Raw genomic sequence first — 25911 nt, forward strand, 5'->3', positions numbered from 1 at the left:
AGGATACTTTATGGCATCTCAAAGGGAACTAGACACCTGTGAAAAGACAGGTAGGATTCATTTCACCTGCCCTTAGATGTCCAGAAGTTTGAGAGTTAGTGTATGTTAGTATAACTAGACCTATAGCTGATAAAAAGGCAACTTCAGAGGGAAATTTATCCCATTTACGTTAGACACATAGGACAGAATTAAGCTAGCTTAGAAAACTCTTTTTTATGGTTAACTTAAGCAGGAAGTTTTTGCTGCCAGTAACTTTGTTTCTTTGCAATAAAGAAGCCAAATACCAAATTTGCCTATACCATTCTTGTGTTCACTTTTTGAATGGTGACCAGAAAGAGTTGGTTGACATCCCTGGCTTGTAATACATAGTTTAAATGTATTTAACCCCCAGAGTAAAGGTCAATTTTGTACAATGAACTCCATTTTTTGTCCTTTTATGCATGATTAAATGGTAATTAAGTTTTAATGAAAAGCATTAGGCTGATTACAATTAACATAATCACTCTTGTCAGTTCGTGTCCTCATGCTCTATATGCTGAGCTGAGTGGGCAAGACAAGGCACTTTTAACAGTGTTCAAACATTTTGTAAGCTTCAGCCACTTATATTTTTCCATTAAAAATACCTCTAATTACATTTACAATCAATAATAAGTAATTTATAGGTGATATTTTCTGATCTACCTCATACTATCCTTTCCCAGCACCTCTTTTTTAGGCAGATGCAATAAGGGCATTCTAGAGTGCAAAGTGTAGAAAGTAATCAGCACATTCACAGCACAGTGAAACAAATTCTCCAGCCGAAGGTTAGCACTTTAATGCTTTGTCTTTAAGCTGTTCATTTGACCTGATAGTCTCATATGTATATCCTTTGTATGATCCCATAATTAGACGTTCATTGACATAGACACTCATCTCAATTGCATAATCCAATACAGAAGTTGCATGTGTAAGAGGTCCAGATTATTGAAGGTTTTCCAGTCCTGTGCAAGTCTTCACCTGAATTTTACTTCTTAGATTTTAATTAATATTTAAATAAAAAATACTCATTAATAAATGCAACACTTGAAAATCCTTCAAGTGACATAAAGACATAAAACTTAAGCAGTTACCTTCATGGAACTTGTAATAAAACATCTACAACTTCTGCAACTATCAGAAAAAAAGTTTAAGCAACTCAAGGCTCTTTTATTCACAGAGTTACAAACTACTAAAGTAGTGAAATTTTAATATTCTGTGCAGCTTTGCTATAAACTGGCCTACAGTTTGAACACATAATGAATACTATAGCATGCAAAGATCCTCACTTAGCCATAGATTAATTAGTTTAAATCCTTTACAGGTCAAGGCCACCATGGTCTGCCCATTGCCTCAAGGAGACTGAATAAACTAAGCTCTGATTTTTAGATTAAATAATTTAACATTTACCTTAACATATTCCTTAAATCATATTTTTTACTCCTTACAATTAAAAAATTAATAAAACATTCCACTTGTCAAGCAGGGTGAATGAAACTTTCATATCATTTTCCCTTTACTGGAGCTGGGGCATTCAGTTCTTCACCACTAATTCCAATTAATTCCAGTAAGACGTACACTGCAATTGCCAGCATGATGACTGAGTGCATCCATCAGATACTATACTAAGATGACAAAATCAGTTCTTCACCGTTAAAGCATTAAATTGTCTCCTACTTACTATAAGTATCACTGAAGGTCAAAGAATGTGTTGAGAAATCTAACTGCTTAAATATTTTCCTCTCAAAATTTGTGCATGAACTTATAAACATTTTCATAAAATGTTTATAAAACTTATAAACAACGTAAAATGTGTTTGCCAACCCTAACATAGTAAAAAAACCCTTAATTTCCACAAAGGTAAAATTTAACTTTTTTCAAACAACATGAAAAGCAGTATATTATATAGCACACTGGTCAGAAATTTTAGAAACATTTATTCTGCTCTTTGTCTTTAATTAATTTTGCATACTTTTAACTAGGTGTCTTAGGGCTGATGAAAGAGCCTGTGGTTTGGGGGGTACAACATTCAGAAAAATCAAGCAAAATGAAGTAAACAGGTAAATGTAAAATGCATTACTTAGAGACCAAGAAACCCCCAAAGTATATTTCCTCATGCAAATAATAATGACTGAAAGCTTATTAGTGCCCTTTACTTCTGAATGACAGCATCTACAGAGAAGGTTTTAAATAATACTCCTACTCTCACATATTTTATTAATTCACAATTTTCCTATGTTCCTGAGCAGAAATACGCTATATATAGGATGCAACGACTGAGTCAAAGACAATGATATAGTCTCCCTACAGTCCTACCCTCAGTCTTTAACACTTCAGTCATAATATCATAGAAAAACTCCACATAGTCAGTTTTACAATATTGATCACATATACAATATCGATCACAGCTCCTCTGTATACAGAGAAGCTTTCACTTTAGACCTGAAGATGCATTTGATTAGTTTAATAGTAAATTTTAAAATGTATTTCAATATGGTAAGATATATCTTATTCTTCAGTTTAATCATGTACACAAACAGTGGTTAAGGTCATAAAAATTATGCATAATGCAACCAACATTGTGAGAAAAAAAAACCTCAAACAACATAAAGTATAAACACAAAATAATACATTATTAGGCAGCACTGGTGGGAACATTGAAAACTATCAGTGCAGAAGAAAACTTATGTATGTACAAACCTCTTTTGACTTGTTAAATAATGTTAATCAGATAATGCTAGGCATGTGGTTGCTGTACAAAACAAGGAATAGGAAAACTTAAAACATTCAAAGGAAATAAAAATTTCACCCTAGTTGTAGCTATTTACATAATTATATAGAATAATTAAAATAATATAATCTCTTTTCTAAAGACTGAGGAAGTTTTAAGATGAGAAACAGTTCATATATATAATAATAATGTATATAAATAGTGTATATAATTGTATTTGCGATGAAAAAATATTTACATACTTGAAAACTGAATGGAGAAGCCTGATTTGCTGATGAAGAAGTCACTGTCAAATTGTAATGTTAATGAGTTGAAAGTGCTGTGAATATCCTCTGGAAGGGCTGAGCCACTCCATTCTTTCAGAAGTATGTTGCTCTCAATAGGCCCATCCCATACCTTCAAGATGTCGTGAGCAACCTCAGTGTCAAAAACAATAAAATGCAGACTGCAAAGAGAAAGTAAAAGCACTGTACATTACTCATTAAACACAATTACATAAAACTCCAAGCAATCATTCCCAAACTGTACTGAGTTTTGAGATTCTGTTTAGAACTGAAGAAGAGCTGGTGATACTGAAGAGTTATTCATTTTTCCTGTTGGATGAGCTGATCTTGTAAGAGAGATGATGTTCTGTCCTATTAAATGCCTGAATTACAGAAAACACCATTATGGGGCATATAGTACTTGTTCTATAAATTAACTTATTTTTATGAAAAATATTTTAAGGGATAAGAACTATGATTTCATCAAAGATTTCCGCTCTTTATTCAAATGAGGATACCAGGATCACTGATTGGCTTGAATTATATGCAACTGAAAAAAAGCAGTAGCTACTGGACAGTAGCATACACAGCACAGGGAATTCTATTAGCATGGCATTTTCTTTCATCTACAAAACCAGAAAATGCATTATGCTATCTTCTCCTTATGCCAAAATTCATAAAATATAAAATTATATTATAATAGAATAATCTATATTTATCTCCAGGTGAAGTATTAGATTTAGAAAGGTGTTCAAGAATGCCATGTTATTAGTCAAAATATGTGTATCGACTTCAAGTTCTGACTGTTTACATATTTAACATTGAAGAAACCTAATAAGTAAATATCAAAACTTTTTTGTTTCAAATAGTTGTGTGTTGATATCTCTTCATTACTTTTGTTATTAATTGGAAATCATTAATTTGAATATTGTCATTTAAATGTAAATGATGCATTGAAATCACCTATGATGGAGTGAATTCATTATTTGGCTTAGTGAAACGGGATTACTAAAAATAAAAAAGGAAAAAACCCCCTCCCAGTGGATAACTTGCCATTTGCTTATATTTTTGCCTGTTTAATTTTAAAAAGTAATAATTTTCATTTAAGTGATCAGTTAAAACTATTGTCCACATAAACTGAATAATGAAACAGCTTACTACGTGCTAACATTTTGCTCAAAATAAATAAATTGCTAATATTCTGAAGTAACACAATTACTGGAGATCACATACTTCTTTCCTGTCACTGGAATATAAAACTAATCTCTGTTGCATATAATTAAATGTATTAGTATCAATACTTTATTTTAAAATGACAGAAATTAAGATTATCTATCTTGATTAGAAGTTAATTTTTTTTGTTACATTCTTACTTTTTCAGCAAATTCCTGTTGGGGGTGGACAAACTAGCTTGAATATTGAACAGAATTTGCCATTTTAAAGTTTTTGAATCTGTGTGTTACTACAGCAAAACTGAGCTGAAATAGTCTTTAAATATTGGTATACCTTCCACTTGAGTGATTTAGCTATACATCAACAGCAAAGTATGATAGTATTGTCAGTATGTCAAACTGATGAGGAAAAACTGTTTTAGAAGTTCCTCTTGTATTACTAATTTCCTTCTGCCTGAGTTCTTGAATCCTTCCATCATCTTTCCATAAATCATTATAGAAATAAAAGCTCTAGATTCCATCATTCAGTTCTAGGCATGTACCTTTATTTCTTGCATTAGTCACCAGTTGTGTTTCCCTCATTTTCTGTATTCTTCTAATTTCTTCCTTTTTTTGTTATGCTGCCTAGTCTATGTGAAGAAATCTTCCAGTCCTTATATATTAAGAATTTTCTCAGTCCTGTATGCACTTCTTATTAAAATCTCAGCATTTTTCTCAAATTTGATTATTCTCAATGTCTTCTGAGATGTTGCCGGTCTTATTATTCAACTGATTATGGGGAAAAAGTCTGACACATAATTCTAAATGTTATATATGTTAATAATGATATGACGGAAGAGAGCAGGAATGATAAATGAAAACCCTTCAGAGTTGTATATAAAGCTTTATAGCACTAATCTTCTCTGCTGCTGCTGTTAATGGTCAACTCCTCATCAGATCAAATCATTCATGACAAAAAGACAGCTCGTAATAGATACCCAACAAGGTCCAAGATGCCCGATGTCTGAGCACACCTGGCAGAGAGTCAGGAACTTTATGGCTGCTTGAGGTAATGTATTTAAGAAAAAGTGCTGAATAATTATATTTGATTTAAAACAAATTATTACGCTGAATGTGACAGTAAGATAGAAAAGAATGCCATTACAATGACTCAAGGGAAGAATTTTGAAACTGCAGTTGACAGCTTGGCACTTTAACTTGTTTACAGCTAGAAAGAGGCATAGCAGTGCACCACGACCACACTGAAGATTTATAGGCCATATTATCTAACGGAATTCACAGTTCTGAATTAGATGCCTACGTGTCCCCTACACAATTTAGGTACGCAGGTTCCCTGGAGGAATGGCATTCATAAATGCCAGCATGACAAGCATCAACTTTATTAATGTAAGGAGTTAATAAACAAAAAATTGTGTAGAAGAGTGTGAGAATGTGAGGCACAGACTATAATTTATAAAGTACTGAAGTCAACAATAAATATTGAAATTAAGCACGTACCTTATTGTCTTTCCTGGATCTGCTTCAATAATCCAAGTGCAATGAAGATTGTTGTCATATGGTGCTGGGTAACCAGGGGACAAAATGCGCCCCGATGTAGCAGCATGAATTCGACCACCACACTCAGCTACAAAATAAGTAAGGGTTACATTTATTTTTAACAAGATCATAATATTTTGCACTTCAATTTTCTGTCCATTCCACAGCTCTCTGTCTTCTAAAAAGGTTACAGAATGACCTAATATCTCTGAACTAATACACATACATACAAACGAGGACATGTACATGAGTTAAAAATGCATATATAATGATCTCATTCCTACCTTGTTATAAAACAATAAACCATACTTCTGTGATTATGTTATTTTACCAACGAGAGTAGTTCAATATGAATTGAGACTACAAAAGCACAATTTTAGCATCAGCAAGAGAGCAAAAATGCTTCAGAATGTCCCATCTAATATGTTTGGCTTTTCTAACACTGAATGCTCAAATTCAGACTTTACAGCATTGGGTTTTGTAATTAAAATCACTTCTCTGTTGTTCTAATGTCAAAATACCTTTAGTTTAGTGCTTTCAAGTTACTTCTATATAACTTCAAGTTTAATTACATCAAAAAACAGTTAGGTATTGCCTAGTAATTTCCTTTAGTATTTAAAAATTTAAATGCCCTACACCTACAAAGTAAGAGTAGATCAGAAAGCTATGATTTAAAAGTATACAGTGTGTGGTTTAAAACATTTTTATTATCAATGCTATCTTAACTTTGTGAAGAGACCAATTGCAGTGCTAAACATCCAGAATCAAATGATTCTCATGTTGCTTGTTTAGAGCATCATGCTGTTGTCTGGCCAGTATAAAGATGCATTCTGATGAAACTGGAACTGTGTAACAGTCAGGTGCCACTGAACCAAAAAGGTTCAGTAACTTTTCAGTTAAGTGATGTACCTGAACTCCTACTTCATTTACAGTGTTGCCTTACAAGTAGTGGTATTAACAAATGCTACCATGGGCAACTCTTCAAGCACAGCTGTACAGCAAGCATAGTGTAAGACACAGATGATGAAAGAACCACGGCAGCTGGAGCAAATAATCTATCAGCAACACTCCTAACAAATAATAAGTCTTATACATGCCACCAAGTCTCTGCTGATAACCAAATTGTTACCAGGAAGGAAAATAACTGTAGAGGAAACAAGGCAACTGATTTACTTACCTATCCTGCTGGTTTGATCACTCAAAATGCTACATATTATTAATAGAACCACAGCAGAAAGCTGCTTTAGTACATAATTTCTTCAAATGCAACCTTTGCCTAAGATTTTGGTTAATTTTCATTATACAAGAAAGTTCAGAATGCAATAATCACTGTGATAGATAACTACAGATAAAGAAATGACTGATACAATACTGTATTTACCAAAGAACTCAAGATAACTCAGTGAAACCGAAATTATTTAAACTCAAACTAATTGACAGATTTGCTTTAGAATTCTGAGAAGACTCATTTAGGAACAGAATACACGATAAAATTTGGGATGATGCATTATATAGTTCATATATTTTTAAAAAATCCATTTTAGGAGCAGATCAAAAGTAAACTTTCAAAAGCGATTCTAAGAAAAAATCCAAAATGTTTGTTTTTCAATATGCAGAAATGAGCACACTGTAAAATCACCACCTCAGAGAATATACTACATAAAGTAAATAACTATACTATAACTAATAGGTGACATATTCAAACAAGTTCTATAATCTTCTAGAGAAGGAATTACAGGAGTTCATTTGTTTTCTTCGTTAAGGCTTAGAACATAGAGAAAATGAAAATGAATACTAAGACCAATATAGCAGTGTATCACTGAAGATGACTAGGTGTAGATTATGTGGAATATGTCTACGTATGGGCTTGAAATTTTTGTGAATGAAATTGAAATGATTATAAAGACAATGATGAATGTAAATGTCACTGGAGACAACAGCAAATATCAAATGCTGATCTAAAGCACAACAAGCAAAAAAGAATAGGTCTGCATAAACAAGAGGATATTAAGAAAATGTGTCTAAGAAAGAAAGTGATGTTTGGAAGTTCACGACAACTTAAGAAAAAGGAAGAAAAGGAAGCCAGTCAAATCAGAATAGGAAGAGATAAAACTGTGATAACATAAGATAAAACTGAAGAAAGAAAGGATTACATAAATAACACTGGAGGGGAAAAAAAAAAAAGAGAGCATGAAATGATCTTCAGATGCTTAACTGAGTTTTCAGGGATCTTCATGACAAGTTTCCCTGTGCACAGAACAGTAGAAAAACCATAACAATTTAACGAAGGTAACAGACTGTTTGTGAAAGGCTGTTTAGAAAGATTCATGTTTAGAAGATTTTTAGAGAGAATGGTGAACATTTGACTTCTTGGGGAGCTAATTAATGTTTCAGAAGAGTTTTAAATTGAGAAATAGGAAGAGGGAGTTTATACAAAACTGATGCAATTCCCAAATTTTATTTTAAAGATAGGAACAAGGACAGCAAATAAAAAGATATGTAAAGAGATAAAGTTACGTAGAAAGATAGCTTTGTGGTTGAACAGACAGAAAGCAAGAACAAAACCTGTCTCAGGATACTAAAAGAAAAATGACTATCCTATTGATATTGGGACATAATTCTACTTAGAGTTGAAGTGAGAACCTCAAGAAATAAGAGATTTTGGTACAAGTCTTAGCAACAAAATACAGAAACCAAATCTAGTAATGCAAGGTACAAAATCAAACTATAATGAAAAAAAAAAAGATAGGGTAGCAATCGTAAGTGGAATATAGAAGCTTAAAAGTATACTGTTATCAAGAAAACTGGAAATACAGGTAGAGATATGGGAGTGGAGAGAGCATTACATAGTAGTGATGCAGTAAAGTAAATAAAGTCAGCATAACCCCCCCCCCCATATTGGTCAAATATATTTTGGAGAAGGGTTATGAAAGATGTTCTACAAGATCAAAGATGCGCATTTTCTTTAGATTCACTTGATCGTGGGTTCCCTATCTTCCTCCAGGTCAGATTGGAATAAACATGATTTTTTTTTTTTTTTAATTTTTTTTTAAATACCGTATGGTTGAGATTTTAACATCCCACATATAGATTGGAGGGCAAGTCATCATACTAAGAAAAGGAAATAGGTAGACAGATGGATTTATTTACCTAATAGACTTGGAACTAACAAGTATTTTAGAATTGATTCAAATACTTACTTGGTCGTGAACACAGGCACAAGAAAATATCACAGAAAAAGACCTTAGAGTAATGTCTTCATTTAAATTAAATGGGGAGATAGGCAAAGGTAGGACTAATTATGGCTCTTCTTTACAAAAGGGCAAACTTAGAGAAAAAGAAGATAGCCAATTAAACTTAAAAGCTTGAGGACTTGAATGTATAAAAAGCCTGGAAAAGTCTTTAAATCAAAACTGGAAAGAGTTGTTTTGACCTGTCATACTTATAAGAGAAAACTTACAGATATAATTCTAGAATCAAGTGGGAAAAATAACACCTCTACTAAGACAGCAGAAATGCTGTTCACTGATGTTGTTCTGGCACTTACCCTCTGGGTAAGCTGAACTTTTGAAAGGAAGGGAGCTTGCTCCTTTGTAGACTGCAGGTCTGTGAATGTGTTCAGCAGGAAGCAGCTCCTGGAATGGAGAATGTAGCACCCAATATGGGAGAGAGGCAACAAGCAAGGATCCTACAGATCAGGTGAGTGCTGAAAACAGTTGGTGGCCTGCCTGCAGCAGGCAGTGGAGGCAAAAACTAAGCATCAGAAGACACATAGAAAGAAAGACTTTCCCAAAGACTCAAGGGAACTCCATACGAAACGAACTCAGGAAGTCACTGGTAATTGCTGGACTGGAAAGCAAAAGTGGAGAGAAACTGCCTAGCAAAGGTACAATGTGCAATAACTACTGGTGTTCAGTTACTTCTCTATTTAACATTTATGTTGGTCATAATGAAACACAGTTTTAAAGACTTGAAGACATGTGATGTGTAAAGAAAAGGTCTTCCTCAAGGCTCTGACAGATGGGGTATCCTAGCATGGCAACAATGACTCAAGAGCATGCAGATAAAACAATCCACTGATGTGGGTTGAAAATTAGAAATTATCTTCGTAGGAATGAGATGTTGAAATAATTTCTGATGAAAACAGATAAGGTAAAAAAAATCTTAATCTGCTTTATGATGGGGTTTGTTTAGCTTGTGAAGTGTTTAAATAATACCATTGCCTGTGATAGCATGTCAGACTCAATGACCCAGGATATCATCAGAACCAAAGCAGCAGTCTTTCATCAAAGGCTGCCCTATAGAAAGAAGTTTTCTAGCTATTATTAGCCAGCCATCTGTTTCAGAGAAGTTATACTTGGATTTCCACAGTAAATTGTTGCTTTAAATTTAAAGTATGTTTACACCATTGTAATATGATAAAGTATAGAAAGACAGAACATTAGATTTTTTTTTTTTTTGAATCACCAGACCAAAATCTTTCATTGTCACAATCCATATTACCTATGCAAGTAGGCAAAGGTTTGTCCCAAACTCTTCGATCTCCACTTAGGCAGGTCATAATACTACTACCATGCATTGTATAGCCAGGGTTACAGCTGTATAAAATGACAGTGTCTATAAAATGTCCTTCATCTCGGATCTTGTAGCCATAATTTGGTATGCCAGGATCTTCACACTTTACTAGGTCAAAACCTACAAACAGAAATGGGAAGGGAAAAGAAGAAAAAAGACACAAAGATATAAAATATCAACCAAAACATAATGCCAATGAATCTGATCTTGATGCAAATTATATTCTCATGATTCAATTAGATTAGATGTATCCACAGTGACCAAAGATAAATTATATATAATTTGGGTAAATCAGAAACTGAAACACCAAGAACTAATTATTCATTTGATATTTGATTATGGCATTAGTTTATTGAAGAAAGTGTATTATCTACACTATCACAAAAGAGATTAGTGAGCAATTTATTAACTTATACAACTTCTATTCTTTCATTCTTTTTTATTCAGAGGGAAGGAAGCAGTATCGAACCTGTATTTGGCACTAAGTGGGAGTTTCACCTCCTCATCCAATCTCCATAACAAAGCCAGCAGACCATAGTGGAAACTCAGGAAGAAAATGCAAAGGTTATTTCATCGATTCTAGTGTCAAGACAGCATGACTTCAGTTTATGCTCTGCTGAAAATGAAGAAATATTTCTACACTCACTTTCAATTAGCATTCCCCTTTTTGGCCTATTAACATGTTGAATGGGATAAACAGCTTCTTCTGTGCTCCTTGGAATGAGCAGTTCTGCTCTGGGCAGTTATAACTCTTTCCATATTTTACCCTTTCCTTTCTGCATTTTCTCCATATAGCATTGCTAAAATGTAAAGATGCAGTCTATATCTCTCCTATTGCCTTGAGCTCCAGTTCTTGGAGCAATATAAAGAGTGGTTACAAATTCATCTTTCTCAACTCCAGTCAGATTTGTGGATTTTTCATTAATTACTGTCATGTCCCCAGCCCAAGGAAGTAATTCTGACTCTACAAATGGTTTCCATTTTGCTGTCCTTATTTTACTGAACAGCTTCATTATGTGTTTCTGAATCAAGCTGCTGGTCTTCCCTTCAGCTTCTGTTTTCAGTTTATTTTCTACATGAGGCCTTTCACTAATTAGGAGAGAATCAGACATCTTTATGGTAAATAACATATCCATAGACAACCTTTCATTACTTTACAAAAACACAAACTAGAGTTGATATCACATTTTTCTCGTTGCCTTTCTCCTGATGCTGAAAAGTTCAACCTAAGTTGAAAAAATGGCAAGTAGTCTAATAACTTGTTTTTCCTCCTGTACAGATGCTAAAGCTGTCCAAAAACTCAGTCCTCTGAAAACTGTTGTGGTTTAACCCGGCAGGCAGCTAAACACCACACAGCCGTTTGCTCACTCCCCCCCCCCGCAGTGGGACGGGGGAGAGAATTGGGAAAAAAAAAAGTAAAATTTGTGGGTTGAGATAAAGACAGTTTAATAGGACAGAAAAAGAAGAGAAAATAATAATAATAATAATGATGATAATGATAAAATAATATATAAATTAAGTGATGTACAATGTAATTTCTCACCATCTGCTGACCGATGCCCAGACAGTTCCCGAGCAGCAGTCACCACCCCCCGGCCAGCTCCCCCCAGTTTATACACTGAGCATGACGTCACATGGTATGGAATATCCTTTTGGCCAGTTTGGGTCAGCTGTCCTGGCTGTGCCCCCTCCCAGCTTCTCGCTGGCAGGGCATGAGAAGCTGAAAAGTCCTTGACTAGTGTAAGCACTTCTTAGCAATAACTAAAACATCAGTGTGTTATCAACTTCATTCTCATCCTAAATCCAAAACACAGCACTGTACCAGCTACTAGGAAGAAAATTAACTCTATCCCAGCCAAAACCAGGATGAAACACAAAATGCCTTTGTTTTCTTTGTTCGTAAATTGGACACAAAAGTTGGGATTTACCTGTCATAACTCAGGCTTCTGAAAATTAGAGGGCTAAATTTGAACTAGTTAGCTTAGGCTACTTTCATAGTCAGTAGAGAAATATGAATCTCAAGAAAACAAACCAACTCATATTTAGACAGCTGTCTAAGATCAGTCAGTTCAATCAGCTTCTGGAAATACTTATTTTCTGCCTTTACTGTAAACTGAGCCTAGGTTCTCTCTTTATATAGTAGGCTATGGTAGCTCAGAATTTTAAGTATCTAGACCTAGGGAAAAGGAATCACTCTCAAAAAAGAATGCTATTCCATCACATAGACACTGCATCTCTATCTGTGCTAATATCTTAAGAAGTGTCAAGCCCCAAGACCAATGAGCATGCTCTGACCACAGCCATGCACTGTTAAACTCAATTACCCTTCAAAACAGCATGGCTGTCTACAAGCCACTTCCTGGGAATTCAGCTCACACTGTCTACATTACACCTGAGATTGTTTTGGAGAGTGCTAGACAACCCAAGCTAGAAGCATGCTAGCATTTACCCTAACATTTCAGCTGTCTAGACAATCACTTTCCCACACTCATACTCTGACAATGTTTAGTTTACTAACAGAAGTGCAGCCTATGTGTCAGAAGGAGTATGTATAATCACACACAGTACAAATGGATTATAAAGATTTATCATTATTCCCTCGCTAAAAGTTTTTTTCCATATGAATATTTGCACATTCCTGCAATTTCACTTTGTTGACAAAAATGAAACAAGTACACATGTTCAGTTTCCAGACAAAAAAGGGTGGCATTCATTTCAACTAGCTCTAAGCATCATTTATATAAACAGCCATATCTAAACCAGTTGTCTTTTAGAGTTAATAGTAATTTATGGGGTATGATTAATCTCATCTTAAAGTAGATACCTAAAAAAGATTGGATAACTGTGCAATTCTGAAAAGGTCTATTTCTCTTCATTCACTATAAAAAAAGCCAAGATAATTAGGTCATTCAGATGAGCTGAACTTCATATATTTCATAATTTTAATCTCCTTGTTAAACATACAAAGACATTTATTTAAAACCCTGAAAATGTAAGTTGTTTGATAGATAATGTGATAGTTCAATGTTGATTTGACAGCATGAGCCAGTGTAATACTATTTCTCTGCCACCTGCTTTTAGATACTTTCCCATCATTTAGTAGGTGGAACATTTGGTTACCATTGGCAGTGGCATGTGATTGACAGATGAAACTTCCCTAATTAAAGAATCGATTTGTGTGTGGTGAAATAAACTTTCCATAAGACTGATATATAGTTAGAAAGCTACACAAAAGATTGATTCTCCACTACCTTTTACCACATAAAGAAGAAAAGGTTGTCAGGGAGAGGTAGTACCTTTTATAAGACCAACAGATAAATTTGGGTGAAATGAAACAAACTTTTGGACAAACAAGCCCTTCTAGCCACTATATAGCCATCTTCACTACAGACAATGTCAAGACCGGGATAAAATTATTGTTCCGACTTGCTTTCATTTCATGTATTCCACTTAGCATTCAGTTTTGCACAAATGTGTAAATATATATGAGGCAATGCCAGAGAATCTTATTTCTTCTCTCCTTTTTGCAGTGCTGCTTCTGTAGGATGATGTGTCTCTAAAAGTCACTAGATCCCCTCATTCATCAGAATAAGGGCTTCCTGAATGGTGCAAAACCAAGTTTAGTGTGTTTATCTTTTTACAATCTGTTTGCATAATATACATGGTGGATACACTGTTCCATTTTCCCCTCCTCTGCAATAATGATCCCTGAGGACTCTGAAACCTCACTGATGTGAAGAGTTAAAGAGATCTTGCCACAAGCTTTAGAAGTTTGACAGAAGCCTACCATAGCCTGCCTGCACTTTCTCTATTGCTTTGAAATAGGACTGAGTAGCACAAAAGATCTTTCTGTTTTTCCTTTAGCTAATTAATAGTTCACATCATTATTGTAAGTCACTTATACCTTCAGGTATCCACTAACATAGAGGTTTTCCACCTCCTTTGCTTTGTAGACTGCTACAAGTTCTCCAAAGTGAGCTACAGTACTATAAAAGTCTATCTCTATTAAAAATAAGCTTGCTTTTCTTGATTACATTTGCAGACTCTGTGGCAGAAATCCATGAGGTCCCACAGATCACTGGTTGAAATTCACTTTACTACTACATTAGAATACTATAATTGAATTAAATATAATCTGATAAAAAGATACAAAATTAATCATTAAATGAAATGACCTTGATATTACTTAGTAACATAAAAACTTACTGGGGCAAATAATTGTTGGGTTTTGTTTATTTTAAGCCTAAAATAGCCAACCTGTAAAATGATTTACTAGTCTTTGGCATTATTTTGACTAACATGGTTCTGAAATTACTTCTGTTATATTGCTACATATGTAGTATGTATATATCATAATATCCACATGTTAAAATATATTGATTTTCATTACAAAAGTTTGTGTAAGTGTGTGTATGTTTATAAAGAAATAAAATACTAGAAAGAAAGAAAGAAGGAAGGAAGGAAGAAGGAAGGAAGGAAGGAAGGAGGGAAGGGGAAGGGGAAGGGGAAGGGGAAGGGGAAGGGGAAGAGGAAGAGGAAGAGGAAGAAGAAGAGAAAGAAGAAGAGAAAGAGAAAGAGAAAAAAAGAAAAAGAAAAAGAAAAAGAAAAAGAAAAAGAAAAAGAAAAAGAAAAAGAAAAAGAAAAAGAAAAAGAAAAAGAAAAAGAAAAAGAAAAAGAAAAAGAAAAAGAAAAAGAAAAAGAAAAAGAAAAAGAAAAAGGAAGAAAGGAAGAAAGGAAGAAAGGAAGAAAGGAAGAAAGGAAGAAAAGGAAGAAAAGGGAGAAAGAAAGAAAGAAAGAAAGAAAGAAAGAAAGAAAGAAAGAAAGAAAGAAAGAAAGAAAGAAAGAGAAAGAAAGAGAAAGAGAGAGAAAGAAAGAGAAAGGAAGGAAGAAAGGAAGAAAGGAAGGAAGAAAGGAAGAAAGAAAGAACGGAAGGAAGGAAGGAAGGAAGGAAGGAAGGAAGGAAGGAAGGAAGAAAAGAGAAAAAAGAGAAAAAAGAGAAAAAAGAAAGAAAGAAAGAAAGAAAGAAAGAAAGAAAGAAAGAAAGAAAGAAAGAAAGAAAGAAAGAGAGAAAGAAAGAAAGAAAGAAAGAAAGAAAGAAAGAAAGAAAGAAAGAAAGAAAGAAAGAAAGAAAGTTTGCCTAGAACTTCTGTATATAACATACAATTCAATTAATGTTGCAATAACAGGAGAATAAATTAGTTAATTACTTACTGGCTCTTCCTCTCCTCCACCTCAGACTGGTCTAGGTCAATCACATGAAATTTAATGATTTTGTCCATTTACTCTTTTAACATAAATATCATAATTGTAGATGAAGTGTCTCTAAGTCTAGCATACTTTTACAGTTCTTCTTGAGCCATCATTCTCCAAATGTGGAAAGACTTTTTCACCTGTCAATAGCACTATCCCAAGGTGAATTGCCTGCTTCTTCAAGAGTCTCATACTCTACAAATACTCACTGAACTGTATTTCTGTATCTGTAAATGACAAAATACCTCTGCAAGTTATAAGTAGGAAAAAAACAGCTTTGGTAAAGACACTGTGTCTGAGTACACAGCAGTACATATAGGAATTTCTCAACCTATGTCAGAGGACATGAAGTCCCATACAGAAATACATTGCTTTTTAAAATCTTATTTTTGAGACTCTGTGGGAGCATTTATTTAGTTATGTGGGATCATAGAGGACTTAAGATTTTCTGTCAGTCTATTTTAAACTCAAATCTAGGTTTTTTTTTTTCTTTTTTTATGTAAAGGGTTAGGTAAGCTGATTGTAGAGAACATAACCACTCACTGTCTTGGGTATCAGAATTAAATTTCCTATTTCACACACAATACAGAAAAAAATAACATGCAAATAAAAATATCTAACTGGAAGCAAAAATATAAAACCTAAATTTAAATTTCCTTGAGACACTAAACCCTTCATTTGCTGTTTTGTTTAGATTATTCAGATATTTTTATCAAAAGACCACTCTGGAAAATTAGTATTGATTTTAATTTCTTGTAATTATTACTAATGCAGGAAAAGTCCAGTGGTAGTCTCATTTTTTAGGGTTGTTTTCACAATGTTATACCTAGTAAAATACATTACGTACAAACATTCAGTATGACAAAAATAAAAAAGTATTATTGCTTTTTGTATCCGAAAAATAGAATATTCCCTGTAAGGACATCCAGCAAACTAACTGCTGGCTTTTATGACAAATTTTAAAAATGCTACTTTAAATACTCTAGAAAAAATATAAGAATGACAGTACATAATTTGTGGCCACACTTTCACTACATTTTTCCACAAGCAAGACTGTCTCTGTTTTTCAGTAGGCCTATTAAAAATTGGGGTATTTCACATGCAAGTAGGTGCTGCTAATCATATGCAAAGACAGCAGGATTTTGCCCTGTGTTTCGCAGGCAAGCTGCCTTTCCAGCTCTTCTTATCCAATTTCTTCCCCTTCTCATCATACACAAAAAATAGAACTTCCCATTCCCTTTTTCCCTGATGCTCTTGTACATCTGGTGTAAATTGTCATAAAGGACCATATTGCTGTGAAATTTCATTGTTGAAATGTTGCAACAGGACTTCAGTGTTAAAGTAGATGCTGTGAACTTTCATAATGGGGAAATATGGTCATGAGCTCCATACAGTCACAGTACTTGGCTTTACCTGACATTGAAACAAGCCAGCAGTCAGAGAAATTCTGCCAATATTCTTACTGCTGAAAAAGATTATTGTACTGGCAAATTGCTGCCAATTATCTTATTCCTGAGTTTCATTATAGGATTATCAGAACAATGAACGGATAAAAGCCAGTTAAATTAAAACTAAAACAGCCAGAATACATCTTGATGATTTGCTATCACTTCCTGACACTATTTATCCAATGTGATTTGTTCTGTCATATTTGATATAAATAATCAAGAATGTAGAAATACCAGTTCTCAGGGTAAAAATTATTGACATGTCTGTAATGTATGTAGACAACTTCTTTCAACTACACTTAGTTATGATGGGTACTGTGGTTCTATCTACATTAGTAAGTAGTGCAGTACAGTAGAAGCAAATCTGGGCAGTGAAACAATGAAGCTGAGGACACTATGTCCACACTATCTGCACTAAAGTGTTTTTACTTTGGAGTAGCTTTTGTGTCCATTAGCGGGTGGAGTATGCTAAGTGCATCCCTGGAGTACACCTTTCAGTTCAGCTTCAGGTTTGTACCCTCCAAAACCTGTCTTCAATATGAATTCAGGTAGAAGAAGCATGTGTTCATTTTGTGTCCCCAAGGGAAATTCTCAGGGATTCTATGTAGTAGAGTGTACTTTTAACAGAAGCTGATCAAGTTCTGAGATGTCTGCAAATTTTCTCTTCACCTATTTTGAAAGGAAGAATACAGTTTACTTACCATACATACATATATATGTGCCTTTATACTGCATGTAAACCTACAGTAGCTATATGAAAAATAAGTAATCTAAAATAAGTAATTTCCTACTCCTATTTCTGGAAGAAATCCTACGGTATTTTGAAATAATCATTCTCCTAAAGCCAGACACACAAAAAATTAAGCACCTAAAAGGTATGCATTATCAACATTTAGGTATTTGGTCCCTACTTAAAAACTCTTTCCTTGAGTTCAATACTAAGACTTCTATGAAGAGTATGAGGAAAAAAAGTTATGAGTTCCTGGTCTAGAAAGTGGACAAAAGCAAGAAAGACACTCTAAATTGTGAGCTATGGTACTCATCTGAATTTTACTTCCTACAGAAAGGAATGCTGAGGCATGTTATGTTATTTCTGCCTTAGTAGAACATATAAGCACACTGTTATTAGGGATCAGAATATAGGTCCCCTATAAACACCCAAGAAATTAGGATGCAGGGCTTTATTCCTTCCTTTTTTTTTTCTTTCTGGCTTAGTAAACCTTGTTCATGCTTTGGCACAAAGTATACTATGGCAATTAAAACTTTACCCATGGCGATGGAAGAGAATAGTTTTAAAACAGAGGAAATAATTGAACTGACAGTAAAATAAATGTAACATCACAGTTCTTAATACTGTGGTCCCACAGTGCAAGTTTGTTCAACAATTTCTGACAGATTAACTTTATTTACAAGCTTTATGTTGGATTAATTATTGTTTGTCAATGCCATTCTGACTTTATACCAAACTTTATATAAAACTGGCATAAAAGCACAAAATGCTCATAAGTTTCCTTCTGTATGCTCTAGTAAATTTTACAGAAATTAAATTGTGTTCATGCCAGATTCAGATCAGATTTGCACTGTTGGGTGTTTTGATGCTACACAGATTCATTTTTAATGATCATGGAACCTTCGACTCAGATATGATCCCAAAACACTGTAACCACCAAGCAAAGAAATACAGTAGCCACCAAGCTGTAAAAAGAAAAAAATAATAATAATTTGGAGGGAATTTCTTCTTGTAAATTCAAAAAACCATGAACATGTGTTGTAACTTTTGTGGACTCTGGCAGTTTGTAGTATGAAATCTAAACAGAAAGCCTACCAGACAAAACTGTAAAGACATTTTAAAAGAAATGCCAGCTGGGGTATTTGCAAAACATTAGATGTCTAATCTAAAGAAGAACAGGTCCTGAAAGCATAATATATATAAGCATATAGGTGTAGGTCAACACTATCAATGATCTCAGCTTAGATGAGTAAATTTATACTCATATAATTTCCTATTAATATCACTGTTTGTTACAGATGGGGAAATACTATTAAAACAGCAATACCACTAATCCCCTTAAAAACCTCACAAGACAAGCCATGATGGGTTAATTATTCTGAATGCAAAGAAGTTTTTACAATTCATATATTAAGCACTAAAGGATTAAAAGCACACTCCATGGGACTCCAAATAGTGTTTAATAATCTCTAATAATTATATTACTTATTATACCATAAGTATAGACTGCGTGGGCCCTGCTCAGCGAAAAGGTAATGTTGTCTTTTCATTTCTACTTGCCATGGAAGACAGAGCTCATAAAATATGTACAATCTATCTTCAGCTTCTGAAAGTGACATGGTAAAATATTTTGGGATGACTCCAAAAAAAGAAGGGCAAATACAGATTTAAATCATATTTCAGTACATACATGGAAATATTAACAGATGTTTTAATACTAAAAAAGTAAGGAAATATGAAAACATTGGAAACATCAAGAACTCTGTTAGTGTTATCTAAATCTCAAGTAATTTAAGCTCATAAACATAATCTATATGTTTTACACAGAATCATTTTTGAACTACCAAAGAGTAATTAAAAGTATGAAATTATACTTGAGTTAATGTTCAGTCTATAATGGATTTCTAAATGCATGTAAATGTCAACAAATACTCATTCTGCAGTTGTTACATCTTAAACATCCATAACATAATCTATTTAACTAAATCAATGTAATTCAAAATGAGAGTTCCTGGCATTTTCATTCTGTCTTGGAACCATTTATGTGTTATTGAAACCTACAGTTGTAGAGGAAAAAAAAAAAAAAAGGTCTATATTATGTACTGGAAAATGTGCCAATTACAAAATCTCTACCTAATTAGAATGATAGAGAAGTCTATAGGAAGAAAAGTGTTTGGATAATGTGGCTATAGTGAGGTATCAGAAACTTGCATGAAAGAACCTAGGATGACAAATGAGCATGGGCTGTATACACGGGGACAAAACTAGCTCCAGACCTCTTTCTCTTGGATCTGTAAAGTTTTTGTAAGTAGGGCTGAAATATTTTTATGTCTTGGTGACTGAATATTTTACATTCTAACACAGATCATCTGAAAGAGACCAAGGGAGCCACGTTTTTCAAGTAAACTGATATATTTCTACATTCCTGTGCAGCAGAATGAGTTCACAATAAGTAACGATACCTACTGCTTTGTATCCTTTGGAAATTGAGAGGTACACTTTCAGTTTCTCAAAAGCTTTGCAATCTATTGGCAATTCATGTTTGACGATATTGATGAGACAGTCATTCAATGGATAATACTTTCGAATAGGAGTTTCAGCACTTTTTCTTGACATAAGCAACATGTAAGAAAATTTATGTAAACGTGTAAAATGTAAAATAGTGATGTTAATACATGTTGTCAGTAACAGGTCTTTTGAGCATAAAATGAAAAAGAAAAGAACTCTTTTCTGTAATTTTCTTCTGTAATAACTATATTACAAAAAGTTTTAAGGCCTTTCCCCACCAATTTCAAACCAGATTCTTTGTGTCCATGTTGTATTCAAAAGTTCTGTTCTCCCCTTTTGAGCTATAACATCCACAAAAAAAAAAAAAAAAAAAAAAAATTATAAATTTAAGAAGCAAGTTAAATATACATAAACAGGTAGTAAAAGACAGGTTTTGTATGTGATGATTTTACTGAAAGAAAATACTTTTGATAAATAATAATACTTGCAAGAAATAGGTATGCAAATACATGTGCCTGCATCAAGATGATTACTGTGTATATATAGAAAGCATACAAGTAAGCTTTGCAATCAGCAAGCAAATGAATAATTAATTAAAATTTATACTGAATATAAGAGAAGCAGGGATTAAAGGTGAGATTCCATGTGAGTTTAAGAAATCTAACTTCAGGTGTCTATAGAGAAATATCTTCAGGAATGATCCACGTCTAAGCCCTCTTTATAATCAGTGGGGAAATAACTGATACAGTCAGTACTTAAAAATATTCTGTAGGCTACTTGTAAGAAGAGCACTGGTCTGACCTTTTTTATTGGTGGGGGGGAGAAAAGGAGAAGAAATAACATGGACACATTCATTTTTTTCTTGTGTTATTTAGTGTGAGGTACTTTGGCTTAACACCTACCAAACGCTTCAACGATTACAAATGCATTCATTTCCCCATAGCCTTTTCTAGAATACTCACTCTTAATCAAGTCACCATGACCATAAAGGATGGATTGAAACATGGAGAAAGATTTGTACAAGCTTATAAAACTCAATATGGCACAGACAGTACTGAAAGTTAGAGCCCCATCATCTGCAGCTGTGCTCATTCTTTCCCACACTGACAGGGGAACAACGTGCACACAGTACCTGTTATTTTGGCTAGCGGTATTGATGCCGTTATTTTGGCTAGCAGTATTGATGCCCAAGACTTCTGAAAATCAAGTTCTAAATACACTGTGGTGAACAACTTAGACAATGAGAAACACATAAATCTTGTCTACCTTTCATCACTCTGTCTTAAGCAACTTTCCCCACCTAGAAAGTTTATGGAAGCAGAAGAAATAGAAATAAATAGGTTTATAGCATTCATCTTCTTTAACTCCCTTTCTTCCAAATAGTCTGCTTTCTACATGCATCCCTAATTCTGCTCATATATCATATACACATAGTTTTGGCAGGGTGATTTTAATACTATGCATAAACTTTGGAAGGAATAATCTTAATTTTATTCTTAAATAACTTTCTTGCAGTTTTAAATAATTAGAAACATAGTTTTAATGACTGAAAAATCTGTTCCCTGTTTATTGCTAATCCTCAGTTATAAAAAATGACTAGATTCTAGAGCAACAAGCTTAATCTGTTGAAATGTAAAAGATTCCCTCATATAAAGAAGAGAGGGGAGAAAACAGTCACATTCCTGCATCTGAACTGTTAAAATCCTTACAAATGAATTCTGGATTTTTTTTTCCCTAAAAATTCATTTTTCATAAACTCTAATTTCAAAAATTAAAAAATTGTTATGTAATGCATTTTACATGAGTTATTTTAGAAGAGGTAATTTCAACAGTTTTCGGAAAGGGAAAAAAATCAGTCAGAAGAAAGCTAAGATCAAACTGATCTCAGGGGCACACACAAACGACTTGAAATGTCTAACATTAAAAAAACCCAAAAACCCTATTTAAGGTTTTCTTTTTGTATAACAGCATGAGAAGTATGGAACAGAATAATATCTTTACATTTGTGTTGCTTAGTTTTTATAGTTAGACTGTTATAGTTTATACCTTCAAAAATTTAACAGCAAATCAACGAGGCACCTAAAAAGATTTTACATTTGAATTGCAGCAAGAAGGAGCTTGCAAGAAAGATTAGTCCATCATCCTAGGTTTCTAAGTGCAGATCATCACCTGACTTAAAGAACTGCTTATCAATAAGACAATTAGTTGGATAATAAGGACAGTTGTTGCCCTTGTCTCATACTCCTTAGCTGCAGTTTCTTTTTCCCAAAACAGAGAGGGTTGAGCCAATAATCCTAAACTGGAAATAATAATTTTTCATCCAACATGAGGCCAAAGTAGGCAAGAAGGCCAGGGGTAAAGAACAATAAGATATTGGCAGTTCTGTTCAGGTGTCTTAAGCTTTTAGACAGGAATTTTTGCTCATGGGAAAATTCTGTTAATTACAGCAGTGGGAAGAAATTGTCAGTAACACTACTGTCTACTCATATAAAACTTGGAAAAGAGGAAATGATTCACTACAAACCAACAGAAGTCTTTTTGTGAAAAGCAGAGGAAATGGGCAAACTTTTGGAACAAATCCCAGCTAAAACTCAATAACTCCAACTGCACATACCTATAATGGCACAGTCTATAATGGCTTCATAGAAATAGATTTTTTTTTTAAAATATGAGAGAAAAAGTTCAGGTTGAGGTGGCAAAGAAGGTAAAGAAGTTCTGTCCTTCAAGCCACTGCATTGACAAATTCATGGAAACTGTGTTCCCACTAAGGTCTCAGAAATAATGCTTCAAATATGATCACCTCTTTAATATTATAGTAACATAACCTTTAGGCCAGCACTTCTGAGATTATGAATTTAGCAGAAACCTGCTTGCAAATTGCAATCACATACTATAACTAGGATGCATACATCAGCAGATGAGAAACAAATACTCCTAAGAATCCTATCTGAATTGGCATCACCAAAAAATCTTACTTTCATATTCTAAAGATAGAATTTCAATATAAATGTAGAACAACACATGCATATGGACATCTATGGTGATTTCTGCTAGCCCCTCTCTTTCTCACCTTCAAAGCATAATTGCATTTTATATTTTATAACAGGAGATTTTAAAAAGCAGCTCTTTTCTTGATAGTAGATGTGAATTACAACAGGAAAACCTAGTGGCTTTAGATCGGATGAGAAGTTCTGACCCATACACAGAAAAGCCAGGAGTCCTTCACCAGGTTATGACTGGCAATTATCAGAACCAAATCAAAATAACCTTTAACAAATTACCTTTTTCACATGTTCTAATACCTCATATCAAATCTCTTTTTTCCTTAATTAAAAATGAGAAATAGTTAACATCTTTCTTCTTTCTAATCCCATACGCAGAGGGATAATTCAGTGATTTAAGGATGACAAATTATGTAATTGTTGGAAACTAAATAAAAGTTTTTTCTTTTGAAATGTTCAGGGAGATTTTTTTAAAAAATGTTATTCATCTTGTGTATGTATATTTGCAATACACATATTTTAATTCAAACAGAAGCCTGGCTTTCACTCCAAGTGTTTTTGGAGAACACAGTTTAATAATCATGGACTATTCAGCTTGTAGTCCTATCACAGTATGCCACTACTGTTCTATTTTTTGTGATTCTTCCTCTTCCCAGTTTCATTCTTGCAACCTTCTTCTTACCAATGCAGTCTCAGTCCCCCACTCCATACGCTTCCAATATTTCTTGGAGAGCTTGTCGTGCTCTCCTCCTCTCTTACATGTGTATCCTAGTCTTTTTGTCTCAAACATAATCTGTCCTGATACCCCGTGGTGCTCTTCTTGCCTGCTGCACTTCTCCTCAAGTCTCCTTGGTTTAGTACTGCAGCTTCCCTTATTCCAAGCTGCAGACACAGAAACATAAGAGGTGCCCCTCCTGTTCCCCTCCTTCTCCCTTCTTCCCTCCTTTCCAAGTCTGGTTTTATTTCCTTGGTATTGTAACCAAACAGCACTATCCTCACTTTCTCAGGCTACCCACAAGACAGTAGGCACTGAGAACACAGGATGGATGATGGGTTGACCCCAGCTGGCAGGTAAGCCCCCACCCAGTCGCTCTCTCACTCCCCCACAGCGGGATGGGGGAGAGAATCGGAAAGACAAAAGTAAGAAAATTAATGGGTCAAGATAAAGACAGTTTAGTAAGTGAAGGAAAAGAAAAAGGAAAAAAAAAAATCAACAACAAACAAGTGATGCAAAAGCAATTGCTTATCACCAGCAGACTGATGCCCAGTCAGTCCCCAAGCAATGGCTACTTCAGAAAAATTTCCCCAAAGTTTTATTGCTAAGCATGACATCACATAGTACAGAATATCTCATTGATCAATTGAGGTCAGCTGTCCTGGTTGTGTCACCTCCCACCCTCTTGCCCACCCTGAGCCTACCTGCTGAGGTGGCAGAGTAAGTAACAGAGAAGGCCCTGACACTGTGCAAGCACTGCTCAGTATTAGCTGAAGAAAATTAACTCCATCCCAGCCAAACCCAGTACAGATGGACAAACTGCTCACCTCCATCCTAATCCAGGACTGCTGAGAGTGCTCACTAAAGAAAAAATATTTTGGAGTGCTCATTCATAGGGTAGGACTTGCTCACATAAAATCTAGCTAGCTAAAGATTTATATCTTCACAAATTTGGGAAGATTTTCCTGAGATGGGCAAAACGCCAAACTGTGGCACAAACATCACCATGCCAGCATTTTCATCTCCAAAGCATGTGATAATATAACTTTTCAATAAAAGGTTAATACAATGCTTATATTCACCAAATAAAGTGCTTTTCATTGTTTCTGTCTTAGGAAAAAAAAAAAAGAAAATATATTTGGCATCTACTCTATTTACCAAAGTTAAATTCAGCAGTTTCATAGATGATTAAAAAAGTTTTTTAACAAAAAGTGGAAACCAAACTTAATTATACAGTGTTATAAGACCAATATATTTTAAATTCATACAAAGTTTTTGGGATTTGGGGGGGAGGGCTTTGTTGTGGGTGGTTTTTTACTTATAAGCTTTCCGGATTAATCTATAGCTTTTTGTTTTTAAAAAAGATCATAAGATGATACCTTATTTTGTTTCTTTGTCAAAAAGTTTCAAAATTTTAAGATATGGCTCTAAAATATAGATTACACTATACTGATTATGATGATATGAAATGATGCTTAATTTCATCTAAATTCTCTGAATATCTTCTGTTTGCAAGAGATCTTCATGTTTTCTGCTCATTTACTAATAAGATAAGGTTTTTTCCATTTAATTTTGGGCACTGGGAACTTTGGTTGCAAGAAAAAACATGACATGCAAACAAGCCACAATATGACATGTAAACAGAGAAACAGGTAACCATTGGGTCTTTTTCATTTTAAACAGCAATTCCTTAAATCCTAATTTTATCCAAATTATTTTCAGACTGTACAATTTGATATATTATTTATTCTGTGAGGTAGACCCATACAGAGGAAGTATTTAATGAATTAGTTTATGAAACTGTTCATTCTGAACAGAAGAAACAAAACAAAAGCAAAAACACCGATGTTTTGAAATTCACTGCAATGGAAAACTCTAGTAAAGACTTCTGTACTGAAAATCCTGAATGCCTTATTCAAGATTTTTTTTTTCTATGCTTTAAAACTGAATGCAAATTCATCCTAAT

At 34.1% G+C, this 25911-nt stretch overlaps 1 protein-coding gene across 1 annotated transcript in view; it reads right to left on the reverse strand.

The window, feature by feature from the left end:
- CSMD1 (CUB and Sushi multiple domains 1) overlaps positions 1 to 25911 on the reverse strand; it is a 1284461-nt gene that overhangs the window by 231341 nt on the left and 1027209 nt on the right. The window contains exons 24-26 of the mRNA XM_076332906.1: positions 10221 to 10412; positions 5679 to 5805; positions 2989 to 3191 (exon numbers count right to left, since the gene is read on the reverse strand). Of these exons, the coding sequence (XP_076189021.1) occupies positions 2989 to 3191; positions 5679 to 5805; positions 10221 to 10412 (522 nt within the window). The remainder of the gene's footprint in view (positions 1 to 2988; positions 3192 to 5678; positions 5806 to 10220; positions 10413 to 25911) is intronic.

Source organism: Aptenodytes patagonicus, chromosome 3 (genome assembly GCF_965638725.1).
Source record: "Aptenodytes patagonicus chromosome 3, bAptPat1.pri.cur, whole genome shotgun sequence".
NCBI classification, from domain to species: domain Eukaryota; kingdom Metazoa; phylum Chordata; class Aves; order Sphenisciformes; family Spheniscidae; genus Aptenodytes; species Aptenodytes patagonicus.